At 43.5% G+C, this 19,396-nt stretch overlaps 1 protein-coding gene across 1 annotated transcript in view; it reads right to left on the bottom strand.

Moving 5' to 3' along the window:
• Positions 1 to 4,402: 4,402 nt before the first annotated feature.
• The window catches only part of htr7c (5-hydroxytryptamine (serotonin) receptor 7c), a 33,705-nt gene continuing 18,711 nt past the window's right edge, over positions 4,403 to 19,396 (bottom strand). The window contains exon 2 of the mRNA XM_085367794.1: positions 4,403 to 5,141. Within this exon, the coding sequence (XP_085223920.1) occupies positions 4,403 to 5,141 (739 nt within the window). The remainder of the gene's footprint in view (positions 5,142 to 19,396) is intronic.

Here is a 19,396-nt window from a genome sequence, read left to right on the forward strand (position 1 = left end):
ACTGCTATGCAAAAGAAGTGTTATATCTACTTCGTTCACTTTGAAGTGTACAGGAGAGGCTGCCCTCATACGCAGGTTCTTTGATGCTTGCAACCTTAAAAAGCAGACATTTACCTTCCAGCTCTATGACAAAACCTAATTACAGGTCGCTGCCTCCACAAAATAAAATGAGGGGAAAAAACTTCTTGGTGACACTTAGATAACTTATCTGCATTTGCCACAGGCCCATCCCCACAGGAAGTCCCATAGACAATGAACAGATACTCATGCTGTGATTGGCCATGGGTGGTGGCCGTGGGAGGAAGTTGATATTTCAGGACACACCGCATAAATTGGATTAACACATAATTGACATGTTTACTGGTGTATTTATAGCTTCCCTTTTTAATTAGTAGGTGGGAAACGAGGCTACATTTATGGCCCTGATTATATTTGAGGATGTAACATCCGGGTACACGTGTGCCCAAAATATCTCAGAAACCAGATTTACATCGATGTGTGTTTGGAATAATCTGAGAGTGGCTTTGATAAGTTACAGGTAAAAGAAATAATTAGTCTGTTACATTAAAAATCGGCAACTACCCATATATCCATCTTATAGTTAGAGAAGGGAAGCATTGGAGAATATTTAATAATTTTAAATATAATGTATGATTTTCTTAAATTAATTATTTTGTTATAGTTTATTACAATTTTTTATTTCTTATTTCTTACCTGGTTAAAATCGTCTCAGGACGTCCAGTCCTTCCGTTGACATGTTGGAAACCACCACGTGTACTTTATTCTGTTCACGCAGTGTAAATGTTAATGCACACATTTTTTGTTCTTTGTTTTTTGTTGAAAGTCAGACTCATACTTTCCAAAAGTTTTTGCACCAACATGTGACGTGTCCTCAGCTACAAAACATATTGTATATAAATGAACTTGACTTTGTCATGTACTGAAAGAAACACAAACTGTATTTTAAACACAATAAATGTGGACTAATCATGTATTAAGTGAGTTGAATAGAAATATTACAAGTTCCTGGTCACCATAATTGTCCTATGCAGTATCAAAGACTATCTCCAAATCAATAATTATTATTATTATTTGCATGTGCAGAGGGTACATGGAAGGATAGCAAAATCACAGTACTTTAAATTCCTTTTCCCCCATGCTTAATCAGAGCTTCCTCGTTTAATTGCTGGGACAGATTAAAAATAGCAAAGCGCGAGTGGATAGTCCCCACATCAACCCCCACAGCTTGTCAGAGCTGGCAACTGAGCCTTTGGGCAGCATATGTGAAAGACTCTCAGCTACTATCCTTCTCCCTTAGATGAATGTACTACATCAAATGAAAATAGTTCCTCCCGTTCACCGACAGCGATGACACACATCAGGCGCCAGCACAGGAGGCCAGACACGGTGACCGAGAGGGCAGGCGCTCCTCGCAGGCGCAGTGGTGCTCACTCCCCGAGAGTAACGCCCGTTGACATGGTTGCCGGGAGTCTGAAGGTCTTAGGGGCAGCGCACAAGATCCACCAGCGCTGCCTCCTCTGAGTGTGCTGAAACAAAATGTCAGCGTGCGGGTTGAGGCTGTGTTGCTGCTCTTTACTCCAGGGACTCTGAACCCTAAATAGACTTTAGTCTGCAAAGGGCCGGTTAACTAGATTTTATCCCCTGTGATCATCATATGGGTTTTTCTTATTGTCAGCAGGGCTGAATTGCATAACATTGTTCAACTGACTTGGAGAGCCACTCATAGTGCAAATGAAAGAGTATAATTAGGAATGTCCTTATGTTAGATTTGGGTACCATCCCACCAAACCATTTGACAGACGGTGAAATCAAGGAAATGGCCAAATGTTCCGCCAAGGCTTATTTTTGGACTCATGTAATAACAGTAATAATATTAAAAGCGGCACATTTAAAGGGTTGTCCAAGAGATTTTATACAGGAATCAGTTGAAAACATTTCGAAAAATCACATTTGTGTTGGGATTGTATGTCGCAGCAGTTGTGTCATGATGAACAGTAACAGCATTCTTCTGGATTAAATAAAGCTAGCCTAATTTCTCTTCAAAATCAGGAAAACTTGCAATGACTTTTGTTGCATTGGACAATGACAGGAAGTGTCAAAGTTGCTACAATTCACAGTTTACCACAACAGCTCTTCAACCAAAGCAAGTAACTATTTTGAGGAGAAAGCTCTGAAAACCCATAGTAAGTTAGCACCTGTCTGCAAAATGAAAAGTATTACTTTTATGTTCTTTCTCCGACCTTTTTAAGGTGAAGGGTTTGCATGTCTGAGTGATCCCACAAGTATGTTGTCTATGATGCATTTGCCCCTGGTATGGTCTCCTGAGGCAAACTGCTGGTGAGGGGCAGCGCTAAGTTTAATTCAACAGACACCTATAAAGAGCACCACTATACACTGGATAGGGGGAGGGGTTCATCGGCAAGTGCTTGGAATATTTTTTTAAATAAATGAGTTTGGCCGTATCATACCTGTGATGTGCAAAGTCATTTTGATGAAACAGTTTGTATGTGTATGTGAGTGAAGGAATATGTATGTACACACAAAATAAAAAGGCTTGTTTGGTGTCAGCCTTAATAATATGATTGGAAAGCCATGTTGTTGGTCTTCTAAGTTGGTCTTTATGTGTTAAATATATTTGAAGTGGTGATTTGCCTGTGATACAGTGACACTCCTCTACAAACACAACCCAAATATGTCTGTACTGAGACATACCTTCTGACCACAAGACGAGACACATCCTACTTTACTCTTCTTCGTCACTGTTTTTCCCTTGGAGTAAGCAGACAGCTGTTACCCAGACTCTGAATAAAAGCAGACTTAACACAAAGGCGTTTCTGGGGCAGACGGGAGGGGCAACCATCCTTAAGAATCCTAGCTGTAGCCCAACAGTCTTGGCGATACTGCTTTAAGAAAGGTCACAAATGTATCAAAGACTTCTAATGGGCTTAAAGGTTGGTCTTTATTTCTATGCATGACATACTGGGTGCATCAGGCATTTGAGGATGCTCCGTGGGGGCTAGAAAGCAAGAAGACCCATGTTGATTGTCTCCTAAATCACTGCAATCTCAGTCCAAAGAACAAGAACTTCACTGACTTTGCACGAATGGCTTTCACACTAATCTAGGCCACAGTGACATCTTCGGTGTTTCTTTATTTACAAAGTGATGAAATACTTTTACCCCTTTCCCCAACTTCTTTCTCAAGGTAATAACAGAGTGGTCACTCAAAGCGCTCGCACACAGCTGTAGACAGATTGACTTTACACAATAAAAAATAGCATTTCGATACAAAATGATACAGCAGTACACCTTTTTTGGGGGGAGGAAATGTAGAGCATTTCAAAAAATCGAGGTAGAAAATAAGCACACACTGCTCGACTGATGATATCGGACATGGGTTCGTACAAGTCACTGAGGAGATAAAAAGGAAATGTACTGAACTGGGGGGGGCACACATCCTGATTGAAAAGAGAGATAAAAACACTGTCAACAACCAGTGAGGAAAACGAGTCTTAAGAATGTGGAAATTCTAATTATTAAAGTGGAAACGTTTAGTTGCCTGGAGAAAAGTGAAAAGCTCCACAGTATCATGGTTTCTGTGCGATGCAGTGTCTGGGTTACCCATGAAACACCGCTGCCACCACTTCTGTTTTGATTAATGTATACAGTGGCATGTAAGAAAAATATGTTTCATGCAGACACAAAACAAACTACCTTCAAACACTGAGAAGTTCTCACTATGTTGTGTTAAATCAGCATTTTCCACCCCACTTTGTTCTACTTGGAATCACCAGATTTTAAACAACTGGGTGACATCTAGGGTGCTCAAAATAAATTCAGTCGGAGGACCAGCTTGAAGGCTCTGACTTTAGATGGCGTGATATAAGTTTCAGTCCTGTAATACGCCTCAAAGTGTTTACCTCCCGTTTGAAAAATAATCATCGGGGATTTGCGTGGATACACGATGAGAGGGAGATGCTCAGAAAGCCACGAAACAAACGTTATTTGTTATCAAACATCAATTTTGTTAATATACAGAAATCTGCTTGCCTTATGGTCTCTTTGAAAGCCCTAGAATGATTGATTGTGTTTATATGTCATTTCCTTTGTTACGGCATTATTCCATCATAAATCTGGAACAGGATGGAATTGTGGCATATGCACAAAAGCAGTGTCGACTTGAATAGTCCATCAAGTACGCTCTGTGATTTTCTTTCCAAAATAGAATGACTGACTCACACACTGAAGTGATTGTGCTGTCTGCAGCGAGCCACTAACACCGACTTTTATCCCGTTAGGCCGTGTCTGTCTGCAGGCCGGCTGTTTATGTGTCGCCTTTTAAGCACCGAGTGTCCAAGAGCAGCGACTTTAACCATTCGGCCTTACACTTTGAGAGCTTCGTGTACACCCACGGCGGAAAGCCGACGGTTGATGTTGCGATAGCGACACCGGAGAAGGTCACGATAAGTGGAGCGCAGGTCTCGATTGAAGAAGGCGTAGATGAAGGGATTCATTAAGGAGTTGGCGTAACCTAACCACAGGAGCGTGCGCTCCAGCCAGATGGGCACACAGCTACATTCCACTCCGCAGATAAAGGGCCTGGCGGTGGACAGGATAAAGAAGGGCAGCCAGCACACGGCGAAGACGCCCACAATCACCCCCAGTGTCGTGGCCGCTTTTTGTTCCCGCTTGAAGATGGAGATGTTTCTGCGCTCGCGGGTCAGCAGGCGGGACAATGCGGCACACTCCTCTGCCACGCCGGGCGGCTTCAGGCCCTGCATTCGGAGAGCCTCGTTAGCCACTGTTTCGAGACGCTCGCGTCGTGAAAGGTTGGTGAAGCGGTGCTTGGCGCCGCTCTTGCGAGCTGCCCTGAAGATCTTGTAGTACATGACCAGCATGACCAGCATAGGGATATAAAAGGCCACAGCTGTGGAATAGATGGTGTAGCCAAAGTCTTGGCTAATGAGGCACACACCGGCTGTGTGGACGTTTTTGGCCCAGCCACAGAAAGGCGGCAGTGTGATGGATGCTGACACCAGCCAGACTCCCAGGATCATCTTGGCCATCAGCTGACCGTTCTGCCGGGCTGGGTAGGTGAGAGGTCGTGTGATCCCCAGATACCTGCGAGAAAAGGAGACAAATGAAGCATCATTAGCAAGTACTAAAAGCATTTGATGTCACATTGACATCTTGTTTTAAACTCCTCATCTAATATATTCTCTCTGTCATCTCAAAAACAAAATCTTATTATTCATTTATCATTTACAATCCACCCTTTTAGGCTTGTAGTGTGGTAGCATCAAAGAAACGTCCCCTCATTTCAAAGACAGACATCTGGATGAAAGGTCTTAAGCTCTGTCATTGCCCGGAGGGTTATTTGCTGCTTTTTCTTTGGCTCTTTGAGCTTGGTAAGTAGAGAACGAGCCATCAATCAAACAGGCAGCTCAGTGGTTTCAAATAGCAGCTGGAGGTGTCAGGGAAAAAAAAATACGGACAAAATGAGGTGTGAAAGGCTCGGATTTGTACAAAACTGGGAAAATAGCCACTATTCACACAAAATGATAAATCTGTGTGTACGACACTGCATGTTTTGGCGGCACGCCCGCAGCACTCATCAGCACCAGATGCGTCATTGATGAAAACTCTATATTCCACTCTCCGGGCTATTTATCTGATTTCTGCTTTGCTGTTAATTCTAACATAAAAAAACTTGGTAAGGATCGCTGTGATTCACTGTCAAATTACATTCAGTGCTTTTCGACTTGGGTCTTTACTCTATTGACAGGTTTTTAAAAGTTTAGCTTGTCAGGTGTAGCTTTAAAATATGACTTCATCTTTAAACATTTTCTCCAGTGTTTGTACAGCTTAGTATTATGCTAGTCACAAATATTACAGAGCTCGCTGCCATCTGCAGCTCATTTTCTGTTACCTTCAGATTAAGTATGGACATTAACAAACTTGGCTGTCAAATAACATTATAACACTCCTCAGAAATCATTTCTAGTGCGTTTTTAAGAGATGCTGGTTGTAGACACATCTGAGTGAAGGTATACAAAATGTCAAAATGCTCTCTAGTCCAGCACCTCTGATGCACACTGGTGCCTATTAACTAGTGCCAACACATAATGCAAGTGGTATTGATCTAAATCAGAATGACTCTGAATGGACACCAGGGCTACAACTAGCGCTTTGCTAGGAGCGCTTTATTATATCCTTTCCTCACCACCAACACACACACACACAGACATCTAACCCAGATCAGATTTTTTTTAATCGGCTTTAAAAAGCCTCACACGCCTCGTATCAGAACTGCCACGCTGAATGAAACATCAGTCGTTTATCTGAGACAGGTGTCATTATGTTGTCGCCCATGGCAGGTCTTGTGGGCTGACGGTGGTAGAAAATACTGCGACACTAAAGAAAGAAAGAAAAAGATACAGCTACAACTGGTAGTTGCGTTGGTGTAGGTTACTTTTGTCATTGGTTACACGAGACAGTAACTTTTCAGTTTCCATGTAAACTGTGTGCCGCGCACCATCACACTGTCAGACTCCAAGATCCTTCAGCTCAGGTTGTCCGTCCTCAGTGGACGTTATATAACAACTACTTTGTGTTCATTCTTCTAATCCCTCCACTAATCTGAGTAGTTTACACCCCTCACTTAAAATGTACTTAAGTTTCACAGGGGAGACTAAACACACAGACAACAATGTCAAATAAATATGAAACAGAGCCAAGATGAGTACGTGCCATGCTTCTACGGAATTCATAATAGATACGCAGTAATGCAACACTCCTCTCTGAATCCATTACTCAGTAATGAAGATGGTAATGGTAAATGGTAAATGGCCTGTATTTATATAGCGCCTTACTAGTCCCTAAGGACCCCAAAGCGCTTTACATATCCAGTCATCCACCCATTCACACACACATTCACACACTGGTGTTTGTGGTGCTTATTTGGGGGGATATTTGTTTGTCAGTGGAGGGTGGAGGGCAGTTCTCTGCCACCATGACTCATCTTCAGACCTTTAGAAGGAAGAGCTGTTTCCAGGCACACTCTCATTGGACACACAATCCTCTCATCGTCCTTCTGGAGACAAATGACTGCCGGTTTGGCTAAGAGAGCACGCATTTTGACACTTCATTACACTGCTTCTTGCATATCTTGCAGCAGGATGTGCTGATGCAAACATCTGTGGGTTTAATCATTCTTATTTTTGCATTCTAAAAATTGAACTTTACTAACCCTGGAGAGGCAGGGTAACAAGAAACAATAACAACGGCAAAAAACATGTACGTGTAGTTCCCTTTGCCGCGTACAACGTAACAGTGATAGGTTAATATGGCAGAAACATGCATTCAGCTCAGAGATAAAAGTATACTGTTCTTTCTCCCTCTCTCCACTAACTCCTGTGTTCACCAGCTGAACACAGTTAGTCCCCAGCACTGACACGCTGCCACATTATGAGCACTGTCAGAGTGAGACAAAAAACATAAGTGCGCCACAGAACTGAGCTGAGAAACCAAGCAGCATCGCTACAAGGGATGTCTCCCACATTACACACAGTCACTTAATCCAATGTTGATATTAAAATACAGAACTTTTATTTTCATACACAGGGATGTGCAAAAGTGTTGAACCAAGGACCCAGACTTTCATTTTTATTTTTATTTTTTTGCAAGCTTCCTGGTGTTCTTTCAAAGTTTTTCTTTAGACATTGGCTTCTTTTTAACAAATTTACAGTCAATATAGTGGATTTTTTTTTATTATTATTAAGCTACTTAACATTGACCTGTCACTCATTCAAGCGTCAAAAAGTTACCTAACTAAAGGGATAAACCTGTGTTGTCTCTAGACAGACAAGAACCAAATAGCATTTTATGCACTCGGTTACTAGCAGTCTGTCTTAAAAATATATCATATGTTCTCGTTTCTTTAGCTGAATCTATAAAAAATGCAAAAGACAGACATAGTTTGACAGGCACAAAATTGTATTTTTGCACCAGCAAGGTGATTCCCAATGAGCTATTATCAAAAAACCTGGTATATCTCACCATGGTGTGCAGTTTATCTCAATAAACTGGATAGATGGAGGGCCTATAAAACTAACTACAGTAGATGAACAGTATCTGAAAGTCATGTCTTCAAGAAATAGGAAAAAACCCAGCAAAGATCATCCACATTCATTGGACTGTGTTGAAGAAAAACGGTGGTCATAGCAAATATTGACTTTCAAGTTAGAATTGAACTGTATTTCCAGTTATTTAAAAGGGTTCTTATATGGTGCTTTTTCTACTCAAGCTTTCAATGCACTTTGTACAACATGTCTCATTCATGCTTTTTACTTCATATAAGTGTTTTCTAAAAAAAACATTCACAGTCCAATCTTGAACTCCAGGTTCAAGATCTCGCCCAAAGAAAACTGGAGCAGCCAGACTTCGAACCACCAAGCTTCTGAATAAACGATGACCTGCTTTACCTCCCAAGCAACAGCCTCTCCATTTGCATGTTATAAGTAAATTGCTGCATCTATTTCCTGTTTATAGGAAAACATAAACAAGAGGTGGCTCAAGACTTACGCATTGCTGGACCATCTGCAAGTCTGAATAGAAATCTAGAGCATTTTTCAAAATGCATACCATATTTGAACCTTGCAATATGATGAAAGCGCAAGCTAAATACACAGTGGCAGTGGATTATAATCACCTCCTATACAGTGTGACCTGAACACAGTCAGTGATGTTTAAATTATTTTTTTATTCACATCTCTGGTAGATACAGCGGCCCTCAGGAATTACCTGTCCATAGGTAACCAGAATGTCCAAGCTAATGGAGAATTCCATTACCTCCACTAGGCTACCCCATAGAGCACAATATAGTGTGCTATTTTCTGCTCTGAAACACTGTAACTGGCCCTCTTGTGCAACAGTCGTCAGTCATCTCCAGGAGAGCCTCACAAACCTTTTACTTCTGAGAGGGGAAACATGGTGAAATATTTATCCAAGCCATTGGCTGAGAGACAGGGTGGTAAATTTGGAGCTCTGTGTCTGTCAGAATACCTTTTTTCCCACAGAAACTTTCCACTGAAGTCCCTTCACTAAGCCATTTATAATTCTTATATCAAGCACAAATGTGCAGGGAGGGGGTCAACATGAGTTTAAAAATTTTAAGTGTTGCCCGTTTTTGGAAGATCTCTGAATTCATCTGCGTGTGATTTAAGCGAGCGGACAGAGAGGTGCAAACGTCACCTGAAATCAAACCGTTTTTTGAGAAATGCAGCTTCATTGCTTTATGAGCTTGGTTTGATTTATCTAAAGTGAACGAGAGTGCTGAAAATGGGAAGATCTCAGAAAACACAGTTCAGTGTTCACTCGAGTGTCAGCTGTGTGCAAGATATACCGTAGAAAAGCTTGTTTGCTTATTGATTTGTTAAGTACACCGTGTTGTAATAAAGGTATTATGAGCTGGACTAGCTCTAAACAAATGTAAGGTTTGACCTCTGGATATGATAATTAAAAAATAAAATAAAGAGTACAGTTGTTCAACACATGCATTTATTTATTCTGAGCTTTCTTCAGCTGAAGCACAACGGATGTGTTCAGTGAGAGCTCTGGAACATTTCTCCGACATCTGACAACGAGTCAAGTCCTCAAGGAGCGCTTCAGCTCTATTTGAGGAAGCACCATAAGACAGAAATTGAGCTGCTTTTCTTCTGACAGAGCACGACGTGAATTTTCAACAAGAAAGCAAAGGAGCAGCTTCGTCTTTTTCCGGGTTTTACACACAATTAAGCATTTTTGTTCTAACACACTTATACCTGTTTAGGTCAGGTTCTGTTCTCTTGCCTGATTTCTGCTCGTGGTGAGGTGAGAATGAGTGAGTAAAATAATAATAGAGCTGTTTCTTTAATCACATTTAGACTCTTACATAAGCTAAACTGAGTCATCCCTGGACAGACACAATTCTTCCCTCAGATTTGTGTATTACCTCCAGCCAGTCTGTGAATAACTATTATTTTATTTCAGCCAATGTGTCGAGGAGGGAATTGCTACTTAAGGCAAGGATTTTTTTTAAGAGAAAAAAAAGTTGATAAGCCAAATTTATGCAAACTTTATAGTTACTGACAACAAACATAACACCTTAATTTTCCTTTTCTTAAACTGATAAGACAAAAAAGTGTTGAGGGGGTGACTGCAGTTTTGTTTTGTGTTTTTGCATTTCACACACACACAACATGGCAATGCTGGACCGAAGCTTTAGTCCAACCTGAAACATTTAGACAACTTTTGCACATTAATAGTTTCTTTGCGACCACAACATTTTGACAATAATCTACATTTTGATCTTATCCTGCAAGTTTCTATTTTACCTGTCAAGCTAACACTTTGCAATCTTCAAGGTGCTGGAAACATTCCTCAGAGGGTGTTTTTCCATAATAACATGATTGCATCTCACAGTTCATCCACATCCATGATGTGAACCTCTACTGCATGCCAAAGGTGCTGTGCTGGATTGGTGACAGTGGAGGCCATTTGAGTGAACTCACTGCCATATTCAAGATGATCTGAACTCTGTAACATGGTGCGTTATCCTCATGGAAGCAGCCATCAGGAGCTGGGCCCACTGTGATCTTAAAGAGATGGATGTGGGACTGAAACCATGCTCAGTTGGTTCTAAAGTACATCCCTCACACTATTATACCATCACCACCAGCCTGAACTGTTGATATAATTCGGACCCCATCTCAGTGTTGACTCAACAGACCAGGCACTGTTTTACCAGTCTTTGTTTTTTTTGTCCAGTTTTGGTGAGCCTGTGTTGTAGCTTATCCTTAGCTGACAGGAGCAGCACCCAATGTGGTCTTCCAGCCCATTCTCACTCTCGAGTAACATCCCAACGATGTTTCACGTCCCGCGGTGTTCCTGAGGAACGCGAAAGGTGACCTTCTGCGTTCTTATGCTACACGCCGGGTTATTGGTGAAATCCAGTAGAATGATGGTCCCGCGGTAATACACATTCCAGCCATGTATTCCAGCCCTAACCATAACCTTATCCCTAACCATAACCTTATCCCTAGCGTTAACCAGCAATTTAATGACGTTAAATAGTTTTCCAAAGTGATTTAAGTAAAATGAACGAACATGTGTAGATTGATTCCAAACGGTTCTCATGTTTCCTCATTTTTCTGATCTCGTCATTTATGGACATGTTGGGCGCCCAGAAGCATAATATTTTGACGGTTTGTCACCTAGCGTAAAATATTACGCTTTGGGAGTGAGAACGTGTTGGCTCTTCTGTTGCTGTAGCCTAGATTCAACATGTTGTGCATTCAGAGATGCTCTTCTGCATTCCTCTTCTGCATTGTAACAAGTGGTCATTTGAGTTGTTGTTGCCTTTCTATCAGCTTGAAGCAGTCTGACCACTCTGGCAACAACAACGCATTTTATCCCTGAGAACTTTTTCTTGCTGGTTAGTTTTTCTTTTGTGGACCATTCTCTGTGAACCCTAGAGATAATGTGGGGAATTCTCACCAGATCAGCAGGTTCTGAAATACTCGAACCAGCCCATCTGGCACCAACAACCATGCCATGTTCAGAGTCACTTAAATCACCTTTCTTCCCCATTCTAATGCTCAGTTTGAACTCAGCAGGTCCTCTTGACCAAGTCTAGATGCCTAAATGCATCAAGTTGCTAGTAGGTATCTGTGATATTTGTGTTAAGGGGCAATTGAACAGGTGTACCTAATAAAGTGGTCAGTGAGTCTATATAACTTCTTTTAATCTGACTGAATGTTAAACTTATACCCCTCTAGCGTTCATTTTTTTCTCCAGTTCAGCTGCATTAAAAGGTGTATACCATGGTAGCCACACTGACCCATGTTATAATATTGCAACAGCTGCAATCAAACTGTTACTCACATGTGTATACGGTACCACCCATGTCCAGACTTGTGACTGAGATTAACAGAAATTGATTACTACTGTATTGTCCTGTAAGCACTTAACTATCCATGTGGCACCACGGGGAAATGTGGGCATGCTGAACACAGCTCAAGGACAGATCTGAGACAAAAGTTATCTATAATCCTTCTCAACATTCTCAACCTGCTTTGGGGTCCCAAAACAATCCTGGTTTTCAGTGCTCACCGATAACATCCCTGACCCTTTAAAATCTGTTGGATTTGTTCTATTTTGTTAATTATGTAGCAATGAAAACCATTTTCTATTGTTGACCTATTTACAGAGTCACCCTGTATACTTACAAGACACACCTAGCTTCACAAAGCACTTCCCCTCATCAGACTTTAAATCCTTTATGTCTGTTTTACTTCCTCCTAATTGTTGTAAACCCTCTGGGTGGATATTTTATGGCCTTTCCTACACAACTCACCACCTGTCACTATTGGAGGTTTAAGGGCTCTCACGGCAATAGGGATGATGGGCAGCTATTAGTGCCACAGTGATAAATGAAATCCACTTCCAACAGTCATTGTGTCCATCCCAGTCAGAGCTGGGTGTCCTTGGACAACAAAGGAAAAACAGCAGAGAACAGAAGAGAGCTGAGCGGGGCAGATAATAGGGTACAGGAATAAAGGAGAATTAAAAAGCTGGGCAAAAAAAATCTGGAACACAAAAGCATTGAGTTAAACCAGAACGGTGACAAAACAAAACAGCTGGGATTAAAGTATCTGAGGAAAGTGCACCAATGAGACTCAAGGGTGGAATATATGCATCCCAACTAAAGTTTTTACTGGTGTTCCAGCTAGCCTCAGTCAAAGTCAGTTTGATGATCTTCCCTTTATAATGAGGGCGTGAGAGTCAGTGACCATACAAAAATGTGGATAATGTAGGAGGCACTGCATGGCCCCTAAATCCAACATCAGTGTTGCTCTACATGCAGAAACACGTGGCAACAAAACATACATAAAACTAAAGTACGGAAAAGTAACTTCTCTGTCACATTAGTAAATCGCTCCATCTTGTCACACAATCTACTTTTCCTTCCTGAATGGATTTATGCCTGCTTGTTATGCATTTAGCCATTTTCTGCTCCCTGTCAATTATTTAATGGAGTTCCTTTATGGTGGCAGCCATGGCGACCTGATTTGTAATGCAGCTACAAAGCCTCTAGAGGCTTTTGGCTCTCCAAAGGAAATTACATTTGTACATGCGCATGCTTGCCATTGTGCTGCGCTTACTGGCCACCTAAATATACACTTTCAGCTGTGAGTAGCATCTCACTAATAGTCTCAAATGCGAGCTCCCAAAATGTTACGTTAAATATTAAAGAGTGTACTCATTTTCTCTTCATTATTATACAACGAGTGAAGTCTGGTACTGGAAGGTGAATAAGTATGTGCCAGCAAATCCGTCTTCCTTTCCGTTCTTTTCCCTGTCATGATGATGAGAGAGAGCCAGGGTGAAGAGCCCCTCCATCTTTGTCACCTTCCCTTTGGTTCTGTCGCTCTCCCTCTCAAAGGACACCTTGAAAACTAAATAAGCTTAAAGGAAGTCTCAGATGTGGGGGAGGAATCCAAGTCTCCACTTCTTCCCGTTTTTCTTCTGACCTTTGAGAAAAAATGTTAAGCAATTTTAGTTACCAAGGATACCACAGACAGCTCCTCTTTTGAACCGACTCACTTTTTTCCAATTTGGCATCTAGCCAGCAGTTGGTATAGCTGAAGTAGCTGCGCGCCCCATTATACGCCATCATTTCATGCCTCTGCAAATGGAAAAGGACAGTGAGGAGGAGCTGTAGCCAACTTGTTCCAGAGTCACAACACTACCATGCAACATAAAGGCAACTGTTGAGTGCTGTTCTTTTTTCAATCTCTTATCCTTTTACTGACCTTTTATTTTGGGCAGATGAAAATATCAGAGATATTAAAAAGCTCGGCTAAGAGCAAGAGGATATATTTAAAGGCTAAAACCCATGTGAGGGCAAAACAAGGCATCGTAAAGTTGTTGTAAAAATAAAGTAGTATATATATATATATATATATATATATATATATATATATATATATATATATATATATATATATATATATATATATATATATACACACACACACACTTCTGAACAAACCAGAAGACATCTGGAACAATGTCCTCTGGACAGACAAGAGCGAATCCAAATCAGCGTTTGGCCACAATGCAAAGTGCTACATTTGGTGAAGACTAAACACAAGAAACCAGCACAAATACGTCACACCAGCTGTCCGCATGTTGGTGCAGGGGTGATGATTTGAGCTTGTTTTGCAGATATTGGATCTGGGCACTTTGCAGTAATCGAGTCAAACATGAACCCCTCTGTATGTCAGGCCATCTGTCTGACAGCTGAAGCTTGGACTAAACTGGGTCATGCAACAAGACAATGATCACAAGCACAGCAGCAAATAAACAGCAGAATGACTGAAAAAGAAAGAATCACTGTGCTGGCCCAGTCAAAGTGCAGACCTCAACCTGATTGAAATGTTGCGGTGGGACCTCAAGAGGTCTGTCCATAAATGAATGTCTGCAAACCTCACCTGAAACAGCATTGTAAAGAAGAGTGGGCCAAAGTCTTCCACAACAATGTGAGACACTGATAAAGTAAAAACATTTACTTCACGTTTTTGCTGCTAAAAGTGGTTCTACACGTTATTGAATCATGGGCAGTGCTCAGTTTTTCACACACTGCATTTTCCTTTTGGCTTCATTTCTGTTGTAGCAGTGGTATAGTGCAGTATGTCATATATTGTTGTGTATCTGAGGTTGTATTTAAATAAGGTTACAACCTGGTAAATGATTCTATTTCCTGATATGTAAAACTTCAGAACTGACAGCGTCAGTTTACCATCACTGTACCAAATCAAACTATATTAAAAAAAAACACCCAGCACGCCCCTGCGGGCGGTTTATCCTTCAAGCTCGGGTCCTCTACCAGAGGCCTGGGAGCTTGAGGGTCCTGCGCAGTATCTTAGCTGTTCCCAGGACTGCGCTCTTCTGGACAGAGATCTCCGATGTTGTTCCCGGGATCTGCTGGAGCCACTCGCCTAGCTTGGGAGTCACCGCACCTAGTGCTCCGATTACCACGGGGACCACCGTTACCTTCACCCTCCACATCCTCTCGAGCTCTTCTCTGAGCCCTTGGTATTTCTCCAGCTTCTCGTGTTCCTTCTTCCTGATATTGCTGTCATTGGGAACCGCTACATCGATCACTACGGCCGTCTTCTTCTGTTTGTCTACCACCACTATGTCCGGTTGGTTAGCCACCACCATTTTGTCCGTCTGTATCTGGAAGTCCCACAGGATCTTAGCTCGGTCATTCTCCACCACCCTTGGGGGCATCTCCCATTTTGACCTCGGGACTTCCAGGTTATACTCGGCACAGATGTTCCTGTACACTATGCCGGCCACTTGGTTATGGCGTTCCATGTATGCCTTGCCTGCTAGCATCTTGCACCCTGCTGTTATGTGCTGGATTGTCTCTGGGGCATCTTTACACAGCCTGCACCTGGGGTCTTGCCTGGTGTGATAGACCCCAGCCTCTATGGATCTTGTACTCAGAGCTTGTTCTTGTGCTGCCATGATTAGTGCCTCTGTGCTGTCTTTCAGTCCAGCTTTGTCCAGCCACTGGTAGGATTTCTGGATATCAGCCACCTCCTCTATCTGCCGGTGGTACATACCGTGCAGGGGCCTGTCCTTCCATGATGGTTCCTCGTCTCCCTCCTCTTTCTTGGGTTTCTGCTGCCTGAGGTATTCACTGAGCACTCGGTCAGTTGGGGCCATCTTCCCAATGTATTCTTGGATGTTCCTTGTCTCATCCTGGACTGTGGTGCTGACACTCACCAGTCCCCGGCCCCCTTCCTTCCGCTTAGCGTACAGCCTCAGGGTGCTGGACTTGGGGTGAAACCCTCCATGCATGGTCAGGAGCTTTCTTGTCTTTATGTCAGTGGCTTCTATCTCCTCCTTTGGCCAGCCTATTACCCCAGCAGGGTACCTGATCACGGGCAGGGCGTACGTGTTGATGGCCCGGATCTTGTTCTTACCATTCAGCTGACTCCTCAGGACTTGCCTGACCCTCTGCAGGTACTTGGTGGTTGCAGCCTTTCTAGCGGCCTCTTCATGGTTCCCATTCGCCTGCGGGATCCCCAAGTACTTGTAACTGTCCTCTATGTCTGCAATGTTGCCTTCTGGTAGTTCAATCCCCTCAGTTCTGACTACCTTCCCTCTCTTTGTTACCATCCGACTACACTTCTCCAGTCCGAACGACATTCCAATGTCATTGCTGTATAGCCTGGTAGTGTGGATCAGTGAATCGATGTCTCGTTCACTCTTGGCATACAGCTTGATGTCATCCATGTACAGGAGGTGGCTGACAACTGCTCCGTTCCGTAGTCGGTATCCGTAGCCAGTCTTGTTAATGATCTCACTGAGGGGGTTCAGGCCTATGCAGAACAGCAGTGGGGACAGAGCATCTCCTTGGTAGATCCCGCACTTGATGGTGACTTGTGCTATGGGCTTGGAGTTGGCCTCTAGTGTTGTACGCCACATCCCCATTGAGTTCCTGATGAAGGCTCTTAGGGTCCCATTGATCTTGTACAATTCTAGGCATTCCAGTATCCAGCTGTGGGGCATTGAGTCATAGGCCTTCTTGTAATCAATCCAGGCAGTGCACAGGTTGGTCAGTCTGGTCTTGCAGTCTCGGCTGATTGTTCTGTCTACCAGTAGCTGGTGTTTTGCACCTCTGGTATTCTTGCCAATTCCTTTCTGTGTCCCGCTCATGTATTGACCCATGTGCCTGTTCATCTTAGCCGATATGATGCCTGACAGGAGCTTCCATGTAGTACTGAGGCAGGTTATTGGTCGGTAGTTGGAGGGGACCGGTCCCTTCTTGGGGTCCTTGGGGATCAGGACCGTCCGGCCTTCAGTTAGCCATTCCGGGTGTCTCTCGCTAACTAGCAGCTGGTTCATTTGTGCTGCCAGACGCTCGTGGAGTGCAGTCAGCTTCTTCAGCCAGTAGGCGTGAACCATGTCGGGCCCTGGTGCTGTCCAACTCTTCATACTGGAGACCCTTTCTTGGATATCTGCCACTGTGATGGTTACTGGACCCTGTTCAGGGAGGTCGCTGTGGTCTGCCCTCAGATCCACTAGCCACTGAGCATTGCCGTTATGGGTTGCATCCTTCTCCCATATGCTCTTCCAGTATTGCTCCGTCTCCAGCCTTGGTGGTGCTGTTCTCTTATTGTTCCCTTGCCACTGAGAGTACACCTTTGCTGGTTCTGTGGAGAACAGCTGGTTTATTCTCCTGCCTTCTATCTCTCTGGTGTACCTCCTCAAGCGGCTGGCCAAGGCTGTGAGTCTTTGCTTGGCAGTTTCCAAGGCCTCAGGTATGGACAGCTTGCTGTATTTCTTAGGCACCTTATTTGTCGCACCTTTCTGCAACTCTGTTAGTTGGCTAACCTCCCTCCGTGCTACTTTGATCTTGCCCTCTAGCCTCCTTCTCCATGGAGGGTACTGCCCCTTGTGGCTGTTCAACTTGTAACCAAGCATCTCACTGATCACTGCTGCCGTATTGTAGATCAGCTTGTTAGTGTCGGTAATTGTGGTTGTAGGTATTGCCCATAGTGCTGCATTAACATCATCTAGCAGACCTTCTGAGGGTACTTCACGTAATCTTGGTAACCGGCTACGGGGGATCCAGGTTTCAAGCTTGGCCATGATCCTATTTTTCAGGTCAGTTCCTCTCGCACTCAACGATCCTTCTCCTATCGCACTTGGGGCTATGTACCCAATCTCGGGTGGGGGTGATGATATCTCCCCCCTGACCTGGCGTCCTGACTCCTCCTTGCCGTAGCATTTGTGTTGTACCTCGTCAATCTCTAGCTGTGAGAGCAGTCCCTTCTTTCGAATGTTGGAACACTGAGCTACTAGTTGTTTCGCCGTCATTGTGGATGTTGGGTATCGAAGAATCCATAGGTCCCTCATCCTATTCATGTAGCCCCTTCCGCCAGGGTTACTTGCGTAGTAGCATTCCAACAACGCCCTGTTTTCGTCCCTTGCCCACCGATGCCTTCTTGTTCCAGTAGCCCACTTTTCGTCAGGGTGCCCTGACGCGGACCTTGTTGATCCGGGCGACGTCCGGGCGACGTCCGAGCCGGCATGCCTTCATATTTATCTGTCTCGCTCATGTCTGCGGTAGGCTTGCTTAGCATAGGGGGTCTAGCCTTAGGACCCTTACTGGATACAGACGCCCCAGGCAGGAATCGAACTTGCGATCCTCTGTTCCAAAGGCGTGTAGTTTAACCACTACGCTATCCAGATATATGTCTATATATATATATATATATATATATATCTCTATCTCTCCAGCACATAACAGCAGGGTGCAAGATGCTAGCAGGCAAGGCATACATGGAACGCCATAACCAAGTGGCCGGCATAGTGTACAGGAACATCTGTGCCGAGTATAACCTGGAAGTCCCGAGGTCAAAATGGGAGATGCCCCCAAGGGTGGTGGAGAATGACCGAGCTAAGATCCTGTGGGACTTCCAGATACAGACGGACAAAATGGTGGTGGCTAACCAACCGGACATAGTGGTGGTAGACAAACAGAAGAAGACGGCCGTAGTGATCGATGTAGCGGTTCCCAATGACAGCAATATCAGGAAGAAGGAACACGAGAAGCTGGAGAAATACCAAGGGCTCAGAGAAGAGCTCGAGAGGATGTGGAGGGTGAAGGTAACGGTGGTCCCCGTGGTAATCGGAGCACTAGGTGCGGTGACTCCCAAGCTAGGCGAGTGGCTCCAGCAGATCCCGGGAACAACATCGGAGATCTCTGTCCAGAAGAGCGCAGTCCTGGGAACAGCTAAGATACTGCGCAGGACCCTCAAGCTCCCAGGCCTCTGGTAGAGGACCCGAGCTTGAAGGATAAACCGCCCGCAGGGGCGTGCTGGGTGTTGTTTATATATATATATATATATATATATATATAGTAAGCTATATAACGTCCTTTATATGTATTTTCTGCAGTCCTGTGTTGTTATTGTTCCTTTGTATGACCTTGCTGTTAAAAGGAGCTATACAAGTACATTCACTAAAGGCTTCTCCCTTTATTTTTATCTATATAGAACAATAGCTCATCTGTGTGCTTTCAAACATGAAGCATGATTGGTAAAGAAAAAATGTGCAGGTGTTCTCTTTTTTAGACTCTTATGTGCAAACGTTGCTCATTTATTCATGTGATCATCTTCTCATCCCAATCAGGAGCACAGGAGATCTGAGGGGCGATTGTAATCTTTTAAATGATTCGTTGCCTCTACAGCATGTCTTCTATCTAGTTGGATTTGTCACTTTAATTGGAAAATCTCTTGAAGTATAAATCAATT

Source organism: Diplotaxodon limnothrissa, linkage group LG12 (assembly GCF_057381915.1).
Source record: "Diplotaxodon limnothrissa isolate DT_005_m linkage group LG12, D_limnothrissa_male_GT1.1, whole genome shotgun sequence".
In the NCBI taxonomy this organism is placed as follows: domain Eukaryota; kingdom Metazoa; phylum Chordata; class Actinopteri; order Cichliformes; family Cichlidae; genus Diplotaxodon; species Diplotaxodon limnothrissa.